Source organism: Mixophyes fleayi, chromosome 2, assembly GCF_038048845.1.
Source record: "Mixophyes fleayi isolate aMixFle1 chromosome 2, aMixFle1.hap1, whole genome shotgun sequence".
NCBI lineage: Eukaryota > Metazoa > Chordata > Amphibia > Anura > Limnodynastidae > Mixophyes > Mixophyes fleayi.
The window spans coordinates 261,310,663-261,322,295 of record NC_134403.1 but is presented as its reverse complement, the minus strand read 5'-3'; the positions used below and the strand labels follow the sequence as shown (position 1 = coordinate 261,322,295).

The 11,633-nt window shown below is 39.5% G+C and overlaps 1 protein-coding gene across 1 annotated transcript; it reads right to left on the bottom strand.

Annotated features, from left to right (window-relative positions):
* Positions 1 to 1,445: 1,445 nt before the first annotated feature.
* On the bottom strand, positions 1,446 to 9,671 carry LOC142139916 (uncharacterized). The gene is made up of 4 exons (XM_075197781.1): positions 9,430 to 9,671; positions 3,026 to 3,522; positions 2,716 to 2,799; positions 1,446 to 2,122 (listed from the first exon to the last, which is right to left on the bottom strand). The coding sequence occupies exons 1-4, from the start codon at positions 9,669 to 9,671 to the stop codon at positions 1,494 to 1,496; spliced, it is 1,452 nt and encodes a 483-aa protein (XP_075053882.1). The 3' UTR covers positions 1,446 to 1,493.
* Between the last annotated feature and the right edge of the window lie 1,962 nt (positions 9,672 to 11,633).

Below are 11,633 nucleotides of genomic sequence, written 5' to 3'. Positions count from 1 at the left end.
ATACGGTAAAATTGCGCTTAAAAACTGTTCATACGGTAATTTACTCGCTGAATTTCAGATCCCAGCTCAGGGAGCTGCGAGCTGAAATTCAGCGAGTAATTACCGTATTAACGGTAATAGTTTTAGGGCGCGAGTATTTCGGCCGGCAATCTGAACAATTGAATACCCCCCTATAAGTTTAAATCACCATCATTACTACTCATCCTCACATTTCCAAATGGTTGAGGAATTTAGAAATGAGGCAGCTCTATTACAGTGTCATAATTACAGTGTCAGAATCTGAAACATCAGACTCTCATGTAGCATAGACCCCCTTAGACTCTTCTCAGGATTCTTTGAGTGTCCCAGTTGCTCTGCAGCCTTAGGGCTAGGTTTACTATCAGGCGTGTTTGTAAAGCCGCCGACTTTCGGCGGGTTTGCCGGCGGTTTAGCCATCGCCGGATTTACTAACGCTAAACCCGCCATCCAAACGGCCAGAAATGATGTTTTCAAACCCGCCTCTGTATAAAGCGCCGTGACGGTTTCAACAATGCTCCACATACAAACAGCCGGATTTACTATTAGGGGGTTTATAAAGGCGCCGGAAAACCGCCATTCAAAAGACCAAAATGAAAGCGCTGCTTGTGAGCGGCGAGATTGTTCAAACAGTGTGCTGTTTGAGGTATTTGGTCAATCTGAACAGAAGGGAAAGGGCCATTTCATGTGCAAAGTTTGTCCCTTTGGGATTGTATATGTTAAAAGGCCAGTGTCTTGTAATGGCAGTGTAATTTGGGTTTCTTTTTCTCTTCTGTTTTCCCACGATGCAATTTTTTTACTAAGTTCAACATTTGTTTAATATTGCAACAAATCCCTTAACAGAGTGTAAAAGCAATTTTAACTGTACTCAATAAAGAATGGGTTTCTGGCTGATGACTCCTCTGCTGCATCCTCACACATCTGCACAGCACAAATTCAGGCACATACCCACTAGTAGAGGTGTGTTATAGCGTACATTTGTACTTTGGTAAACCAGGTTCAGCTTACTAGAATAATCTGGTGGGGTGGTTATGTATGCACCTGAAAAGGGGTCTGATATTATCCTGGCTGGCTGTTTGATACATAATCTAGCATTACATCAATTTACCCCACCGATTAGTGCAGTACACACTGAAGCAGAAGGGGTCTGTGTCACATCTGGTGATGTGCAGAGCACAGAGGGCGGAAGGCAGATTAGAGTCCGTCTCATTACAAACTACTACACAATAGGAAAAACATTTATTTCTCTAAAATGTGTTTGATGTGAGTGCAATGTTTGTGACAGTCAGAGGGCAATGTGTAAATGATTTGAGTGCCTAGTTTTTTAAAACATCACTATACTCTTGTTTAATTAGCAGAAAATAAACACTGACACCATAGAAATTTAACTGCATTTATTGCAGTACAACACAATAAATAATAAAGGATAATGCTTATACAAAGTAAAAAAAGCATGAGGCAATAGTCATGTGTTAGCGCTAGCGACGCCTTTTTGCTTGCATATCGCTATGTTTTGCCCCACTCTGTCCTCTCCCTGGCCCACCCCTGGTGCGAGCACCTCTCCTTGGAGGAGTACTCTGTGCCGATCTGCTTGGCGTACTAGCGGTACTTGTGGTGGCCGAGGAAAAGGGTGCAGGCAAGCGGGCAATGAGTTCTTGCTGCAGTTGGCCTGCCAGCCGGGTCAGGTTCGCATTCCCCTCGCGAACGGAGGAATTTAATGCCTCCACAGCCCCAGTCATTTGGGCCATCTGCAGATTGGATTGCTCCCAGGCATTAGCCAGACGATTGATTGCAGCAGGAATTTGGCTATTTGTGCGGTGTATCCGCCTCAACTGGGCCGCAATTTGGGAAATGTTGTGAGTTTGGCTCTCCATGAAGACTGATTGCTGCTGCTGGAAAGCACCAATAGACAGCGCCATTTCACGGGCTGGGTCCATACTCTGAGGTGCCGGCTGCTGGTGTGCTGGGGCTTCAGCAGGGCCAGGTGCAACATCCTGGAAACCAGACACAGGGGCATCCACTGTTTCCAGGGTGATTATGGTTTGCTCATCTGGCTCAGGGGACATTTGGAGGGACTCCACCTGAGGTGCCTGGTATGAAGAGGGCCCTGTGTATGAAAATGACGGTAAGTATATAGGATATAATATGTTTGTATATTGCATTCTGAACACTTGATAGGAAAGAATAATCTTTACAAACTACAGATTGTTTCACAATTTTTGCATTAATGATTTATTGTCCTATGCTACCTGCTTAAGGATGCACATATTATCCTTTTAATACCCAGTATCATATGAACTATGTATGGTTGAGGGGGCTAAAAAAGCATAGTATTTTTAACCTACAAATATTGTGATTTATTACGCAATATCTGGCTAGACCGTGCCTTGGGGTACACAAATCCTATTTCAGTCCTCCCTCTGTGTAGTACATGCTGGGTATTTTGACTTAACTGCGTGTGTAAAAAAGTGAAGACGTTGCCTATAGCAACCAATCAGATTTGAGCTCTCTTTTTGTAGAATGCAATAAATAAAGTAAAGGTATATTCAGATTGGTTGCTCTAGCCAACATCTCAGTTTAGTAAATGTAGCCCTAAGGTCGCATAGCACACCATATTTTAACAAAAAAAACATTGCCAGCAACATTTCCACAGAAAAACAATTAACTCCATTATTTAGCACAAAAACATAAATCACACACCTGCTTGCTCTTCTGTGGCCGAATCTCTGACTGAAGGTGGAGGTGTAGCTGTAGGAATGGGACTCAACTGTGGTCCAGGTGAATCTGGATGTATTAGAAAAAGCATACAATGTATTTGCAGCAAAAAGCCTTTTACAAATAATAAATCTTTGGAAGACATGTGTTTGCACATTAAAAAACAGTTATAAACAAAATTATTGCCCTTTAAATACTGATTGAGTAAAAAAAACACTTTTATATGGAAAAAAGACACTTTTACAATAAAAAAACATTTTCAATATTGTTAGCTTAAAAAGGACAAATCACTCACCAACTCCTTGGGCAAACGAGGGCGAATCTGTGTCTTGCACATTAATTCCCTCCACTATTTCACGGGGCATTATCTGCCGCAGCTCCTCCTCATAGCTGGTATATTCAACGCGAAGAGGGGGGCCACCACCCGTGCGTCTTGTGGACCTCCTTTCCTGGGCCATTTTTTCCTTCAACCTCCTCTTAATGTCCGAAAATCTCTTGCGGCAGTGCGCCACTGTCCTCTTTAGTGGGCCCACCGCGTTAACAGCGTCGTACACTCTCCCCCACAATTGGTGGCGCCGCCTTAGCGGAGTCCGGGCTGCCAGGTTCCCCAAGATCACCTCGTAGCAGGGAATGATATTGTGCACCAACACACAATTCTCATCATGTGAGAAGCGCACATTCCTCCCTGTCTTGGTCTTCCTGCTCTGTCCTGTCTCCTCAACCTCTCCCTCTCCCTCCTCTGACCCCTCAACCTCCATCTCCCTCTCCTCAACCTCTGCTCCCCTCCTCTCTCTGGACATAATGACAAAGAAATGTCAAACACACAAAACACAGAAAGACTTACAAACACAAAGGACAAACTACACTAAGTACAGACACACTCTCCACACAATCACACACAAGTAACACAGACAAAGGACAAGTCAAATACAAAAAAGACAATACCGAAAATAAATGAGAAAATAAATGTACAAAACAGGAAAAAACCACAGGACTACTCACACTTCTCTCAGATACACAAAGCCACCAAACTCCAACTCACAAAAACTCTCAGCAAACAACTCTCCTCCAAACTCCTCTCACAAAACTCCTCAAACCCCTATCAAAGAAAAAGTGTCAGGCCAGTGGTTTATATAGGGCTTGTGATGTCAAATCTCCTGACTTTGAAAATAGCCAATAGTAACAGGCCATGAGCCAGGTGTAATTTTCAAAAAAACCGCCTTTACACGAAAGCGCCGTCATTTAAAGCAAAAGCGCCATGTTCTATTCAAAGCCGCTGGCGCCTTTGAGCATTACATCCCGCCGTGACATCGCCGGCGGCTTCAAAATGAAGATCAAATGCGTCCATTAGTAAATCCGGCTGTTTCATATGCAAACACGCCGGAAAACCGCGGCGATGCATGGCGGCTTCAAAACGCCATGCATCACGCCTGATAGTAAATCTAGCCCCTAGTGTTCTTCTTGTGCACTGATGTGGCTGTGTTGGAGGTGACAGACCTAAACTCTGAGCGAGAAGGTGGGGCATGAGAAGTTAAGGAAGATGCATGTCCATTTTGGATGCTCTTGGATATATGGGCATTCTAGCACGTGTACCAGCAGTAGATGGAGCCAGACTAGCAAAAAGTGGGAATGGTCTTAGCCTTTTCTTGTCTCTTGTCACTTTGGATGGTGTATCTGGAATGTTACCTATTTTCATTTTTTGGACAAATCACCACATTTATTAGAAACTTCCCTCCTGATTCCTTACATCAAGAATTGATGTTTTCCTTTAGATTGAAAAAGAGTGTCTGGATTTTGAACACGCTACAATTATTCTGACACTGCTCCACAATATATTTCAAATGTAAACAATTGGTTCTTTAAAAACCTATTTTTTTATGGGGCAGGGGAACTGCTGCTCAGAGTCGAAGAACACTCTGTTTTTTTGTCCACTTACTAAATTTTCAGTGATAGTGCCTCTCACACAATTGCATTTCGATTGGAACATATGGAAATGTAAAAGCAAGAAATATATTGGGGGTTTTTTGGGTGGGGTGCTGCTCAGAGTCAAAGAACACCCTGTTTTTTGGCCTCTTACTACAGATGTCACTGATACTGCCCCTCACACAATTGCATTTACATTAAAATACTTGGGATGTTAAAAGCATGAAATATATATTTTGTTTGTCGGGAGGCTTGCCTCTTAACAACAGCAGGTGGATTAGGCAGCAAGCCTCCCGAAAATGCTGAGGCGGAGGAAAGTGAAAGTATTTTCACTTCCATTGGCTAAAAAAACAAAATGGAGCATTGTGCACATGTGAGCAGGCATCCGCTAACACTGGTAGGTGTTCACGAATTGCGGGCACAGGCACCCGCGAATCACGTGCACTTTAGGTCACGTGGGCACATCAGAGCACTACTGATCAGAATTTTCAGAAGCTCACTGTTGGCAAACCAGTCCTTGAAAGGAAAAGTGTAACATAAAGAAAAAAGGTAACCCTTGAGCCTGACAGTTCTGACACCTTTAAATTGTGGATAAAGACCAAAGAACACATATGTTCTTAACCATGAAACAACAATTTATTTGAACTTTAACTGATTTATGGTAACAGTTTATATGCTGCTATTAGAACTAGAAGAGTGAGAGGCTGGAAAAATAACTTTGTCACCTAAATTTAGGAAAGAATTGTGATGCCGGGTAATAGATTACTTCTGTTCCTTTTTGGTGGCAGCCTGAGGCTTCTTTTGGTCTCTTGCTGCACCTAGAGCAGTGTTGGCTAACCTGTGACACTCCAGGTGTTGTGAAACTACAAGTCCCAGCATACCCTTCCAGCAATAAGCTGCTATATATTGGCAAAACATGCTGTAGTTGGACTTGTAGTTTCACAACACCTGGAGTGTCACAGGTTAGCCAACACTGACCTAGAGGGATGATAGTAGGAAAGATTATTAATACCCAAAGTCTTCAGAGGAAGCAACAGTCCTAGCAAAAAAGGAGAAAGGGTGGGTAGGGTGGGAGATTTTGTTAGTTTGCAATCATTTTCCCTAGAACAAATCCAGTTTGCAGATCATAGATTCCTGCAAAGTGGTGTTTTGTTCTTCGGGAGGCTTGTCACCCAGCAACAGCAGGTGGGTGGACTACCACATACCTGGTGGTTGCTCTGAGAAACTTGATCTTTTGTAGATCGGTTGGTCTCCAATAATGCTCAGCTAAGGTACGAGCTGAGGACCATGTAGCTGCTAGGAGTGCGATACGTTTCATCAATGTTTATACACTGACACAGACAAAACCTACATAAATACAAACAGTATGGCAGCGACATAAGCAAAATATAGACTTACCAAGTAATAGCCAGAGAAGATTTCTGAAACGCCTTTTACTCGTCTTCTATGACCTGCGACTAAAGAAATCTCCTGCACTTCAAATTTACATCAGTTAAAAATACTTTCACTTCCCTCTACCTCAGCATATTCAGGAGGCTTTCTGCCTAACCCACCTGCTGTTGATCGGTGGCAATCCTTTTCCCTAGAACAAATCCAGTTTGCAGGTCATAGATTTTTTGGATGTGTGTTCTGCTAAGAGTCAAAGAACAGCCTGTTTTTAGTCCACTAATTCAGATGTCACTAATACTGCCTCTCAAACAGTTGCTCTTAGATTGAAACATTTAGGATGTTAATAGCTGGAAATATGTTTCAATTTTTTTGGGATGTGCTGCTCAGAGTCAAAGAGCACCCTGTTTTTTGGCTGCTTTCTAAAGATGTCACTGATACTGCTCCTCACACAATTGCATTCATATTGAAACACTTCGGATTTTAAAGCAATTTTTAATATCTTTTGGGATGTACTGCTCAGCTACAAAGAACACCCCAGGCCTGATTCATCAAGGCATGTATCTGGCGATTTTAACCGCATTGTATGCAAAATCACACTGTGCATGTCCAGAAAAGAGAGCTATGGCTGTGAACGCAGCCCTGTTCCGTGCACCTGGGAGCGCTTAGAGAGCTTACAACACTTAGTAAGGAGTAAATGGGAATGTGAAAGGGGAGGAGACCGGAAAGAAATGTGCAATGATGGCATTTATCTGCAAATAGGTGTGAGTTGTACTCTAGCACACGCAGAAATTCACATATCTTTAGACGTAAAGCATGCGCCACCTCAGGGTCTATTTTACATTTTTGGAGCTCTCCCAATTCTAAGAGGTATATTTATATTATGTTTTATATATGTTTGTCATGCACTGCATACTAATATAAATGGTTTAAATTGCTACAAGCAGTATGTGTTATCCACCTACTTTTAATGTAAGTAATTGTTACAATCTTGTGTAAATGTCATTATACAAGATTGGATAAAAAAGAGACTTAATTTTGAGCATCATCTAACAAGTGTATTAATCAAACAAACATCAAAAAACAAAACCAGAGTAAAAACAAGCTCGTGCTCGGTATATCTAATATTATATATGGTACCAGCACCATGGCAATAAGCCCGCGCTCAGTATATCCCATATTGTATATTGTATATACCCAAATGTGCCTTAAATAGGCTTGATGGACAGTTGCTACTTGATGCTGGGATGCAGGCTTAAATGTTTTGATCAAAATATGAACTAATACCTCATGTTTTCATTTTGCTAGATACACACAGATATGCAGTGTTAACCACAAGCACTGACAATTGTCTTTTTTGTTTTGTAAACATCAAAAAACACATGTCATCCAAAATAAATAAAATAAAATATATTTTGTTTCCACACCGCTTGGCTCTTGGATGCGTGATAGTGGGTTTATGAACCTAGCTTACGGTTACCACTGATGTAGAAGACAACAGTGTAGAAGAAGCAGAGGTCATTGAGGCAGCAGAGAGTGAGGGTGTGAGACACAATGTAGGTGCAGAGGTGGTTGGGGTGTGTACTGAAGTGGCTGGGGGGTGTGCTGAAATTGCTGGCGGATAGGCAGAAGTTGCTGGGGGGTAGGCAGAAGGGTCTTGGGAGAATGTAATTGGCTTACAAAACTGTAAGTACATTTTTGGGAAAAGAAATGTTGACCAAACTAAATTAATACATCTTTCATGAGATCATTTCAGCCCAAAAGAAGAGTTAGCTACAAAAAAAGGCTAATGTTCTAAACTCTCCTATCTTTTGAAAAGTGTGTTAAATACAATTTTTGTAAAAAAAAGAAAACATTCCTGAGTTACTGCAACCCTTAATAGATTCAATATGAAAACATAAATCAACTTAATGCAGCTTGAATTTATATACAATCTTATATGTTCTGCAAAAGTCAGTTTTGAGTTGTTCATTGATAATTTTAATATTTAAAGGTAACGCAAAAATATAATACTATGCACAGTAACTACAACTCTTAACAGATTTTAGCAGAAAATATAAAAGAAGTCCCCCTCACATTGTAAACATTTTTTTTGCAGAGTTAGTAGAACTGCAATCATATTATTGATGACAATAGAGGGAGTTATCAAAGGCTGTGAATTGTGAAGAAGTAATATAAATTGGTGTCTGAGTTATGGTAATAACATGGCATAGTAGTGTGATCATTATTTATTATTTTGTACCTTTGTAGAAATAAGAAAAACTTGATTTGGTTTGAAAAATCTTACATTACAGTGTAATGTTTTTCATTTTTACAACAGACAAATTAGTGTTTCAAAACATATTTGTCAACATAAAAAGCAGTACACCAGCCAGTGGGTATGGTAGTTATTATAGGTTAAGAACACAAAAGACGTTTGGTGTGAAAAGACAAGTACAGTCCTGGAATAGACTGCTCTGGATAGGGGTATGTTTTTATTTTTAAATGTAACAAAAAAGCCTCTAAAATATTAATGTCCCTTGTACTGCAGTAAACATTTATTTTGTAACCAGGCCCCAGAGTGCTTTGTATAAGTTAATCATTTTAATCTAAATAGTGAATTGTTTAAAAAATAAAGATAAAGTTTTGGACGTACAAGTTGCAGGCATTTTTTTGTGTAACATAAGTGTGTAGCCATGCTCCTCTTTGCAGAATTACATTCACACCATAAGAATGGTTGAAAGAGGCTGCATTTATTGTTAGAAATGGAAATATCACTTACTTTCTCCAACTGTTATCCTTATGGTAAAATTTATTTTGTGAAACTATTAATCAATAGATTTCTAAATAAATGTGATAGTGTGATTGACATAATAAAACTGGAACATTTTTATCTATAAGTTGTTATTGACATTGTCTACCGTGAATATTCTTTTCACCTGTACATGTTTTAACCATTTAATTCCAGAACACATTACAGTACATTGTTGAACAGGCTACCTTTCTCTTATGTTTATGGATATGTAAATCATTTAATTATTTACTACCGTTATTGTGCAAGTACTGAAAGGTTGCTTTTGTTACAGCAGATTACCGTTAAAAAAGCATCAACCTTTTTTTTTAGATTTAACCAAACAGCTATAGTAATATGGATTAATGGTAGAGATTACACCCAAACTGATTTAGGGTTAGGGTTAGGTTTATGTTTAAATTTATAAATAATATAATTTTACTTAAGAAAGGACAAAATAATAATACCTAATAATACTTAAGAAAGGACAAATATATGTATTCGTTTAACCTGAAACAAAAACTTGCAAGATTCAGTTTCTTTAGTATTACTTTCTTCACAAACAGCCTTTTTTCTCTATTGACACCGGGTTGATGGTTTGTTCTTCTGCCTCTTCTTACAGCAATCTTCTTCTTGCTCCCTCAGGTATTCTTAATTCCACCACGGGGGTGTTCAGTTCCACTGACGTCCTCTGCTGTGGTGTTGGGGGAACCAGTCCAGAAAGGTTCCAATCGGTGAAAGAGAGTGAAACATTCCTCTGGCCTCGCCGGTCCCTCAGCTCTTCCAAAATTGATTGAAGATGCATTGACATGACTTGCAAATGCACTGTTTGTTGCTGTTGTTGAACATTCATCTGTGCCATGGATTGATTCATTTGATAATGGAGTGCTGTTTTCTGCTCCATTGACAGTGCCATCCACGCTTAAATAGTGTTATTCAAACGCAGAGATGCTGTAATATCCTCTTGGACTGAGACCAATCACTCAAATAAGGAATTTGTGGCATTATGGCCGCTTTGTACCTCTTCCACAACAGACGTCAAACGGTCTACCGAATTACCAATTCTCTGGACTCTGCCTTCCATATTTCGCCAAGATGTTTCCTGTCTTCTTTCCATCTGTCTAGCAAAGTTTGTGATGGAATCAAACCGAGTACTTTCTTCTGGTAGACCAAGCACCGTTTGTGTTGGAAGACTGGTGCCTTTGGAGGGTACCTTTGCTTGAGATGGACCTTCACCTGCGGTGGCTGGAAGTTGAAGGTTGGTGAAGGTTTCTTGTAGCAACTCAAATCTTGCTGCAGCACCTTCGTGGACTCAACTTGGAGCTGGCGAAAATTGATAATGACTCAGTATCATGGTCAATTTTTTTCTGTAAAGACAAACATTAATAAAAAATAAATTAATAAACAATTAAATACTGTTTAAAATTAAATAATTTACAGTGACGTGTATTTATTAGATCATTTCAAAAATTCATATTATAATCACCCGTTTCTGGGACAACAGATGCTACTTCTTCCATGGCATCAGGCAACTGATACGCGGTGAGCGGTGTTACAACACGTTCTGGAGGAATGGACTCTAAAACCCAAAAATAAAAATAATTCCTATATATATTTTTTCTCTGTGTATATCTAATATATATATGAATATATATATATATATATATATATATATATATATATACATAAATATATGTGTATATATATATATTTATATATATATATATATATATATATATATATATATCTCCAACTTTTTACAAACAATACCTTCTAGACTTTCACCATATCATTATAAATATAAATGTGTTATTTTCTGACAAATAATGGACATAGTTGTTATGAAGTATTTCATGTTATCAGCTCCAAGAGAATACAAGCCTAAATGAGATCTCTTCTGGGGCGAGCTGGTTCTTCTTCTTCTGTTTTTGAATAAAAAAACATATTTTTTTAACATATAACTAAATAATAACAACATTTTTTTAAAGACTTGTTAAATTAAATATACCTTGTTGCAGGAAAGTGGAGGGTTCCAGAGTGTCCACTGTCCCTTCCACAAGATCAGCCCTGAGAATCTGATGCATTTTCTCCTCCCACGGTTTGAATTTGATCTGCAGTGGTTTGCCACCACCAGTGCCCCTGGCATGTCTTGATACTGTTGTCATCTTTGCTTTGGTGGTGCGTTTATAGTCCCGAAAGCGCTTCTGACACACTTCAACAGTTCTGGGGTGAATCCCAACAGATAACACTTCTGATGCTATCCGGCTCTAAATCTTGGATTTCAGTTTGTGGGAGGTTTTTTGAGCATTTCCACCCTTGAGTGTTTCATAGTGCTGCAGTACCTGAGCGACAAGGACATCATTCTCCTCCTCCGTGAACTGCTTGGAACTTGATGCTGCTGTCCTGTCATTGTCATCTTCCTCACTGTCATCTTCCTGATGTGCTTGCTGTCTGCTTGTAGATGGTTGAATGCTGCTTACAAATTGCTGTCTTCTTCGCTCTTCTCAGCGCTGTTCACGGTTCTCTGACCATTCCTTTCCAGTACTAACAATTGATGCCTCTTGGGTGTCCTGTTGAAAGAGAGAATCCCTACGCTTCCTAGACATGGCTGCTCTTTAAAATTTTACTAATGCTACAAAAATAAAATTAGCTTAAAAATAAAATAACTACCTAAATACACTGATTAATTTATTAATTAATGTGCTATTTTAATATAAAATCCTATCCTATACTACCATGCTAAAATTATTTTGCAGTAGGTTAAGAAATATATTATATTACCTAATTTGCAGCATAAAAACAGATACTAAACTACAATGGTACA

Bases quoted from the DNA above. Each gene is read 5' to 3' on its own strand.
- LOC142139916 (XM_075197781.1), bottom strand. From the start codon at position 9,671: ATGGCACAGATGAATGTTCAACAACAGCAACAAACAGTGCATTTGCAA. The intron at 3,523-9,429 runs GTAAGAAGAGGC...CATTATGTCCAG, and splicing joins GGAGCAAGAAGAAGATTGCT to AGAGAGGAGGGGAGCAGAGG. The intron at 2,123-2,715 runs GTGTGTGATTTA...TTTCATACACAG, and splicing joins GGCCACAGAAGAGCAAGCAG to GGCCCTCTTCATACCAGGCA.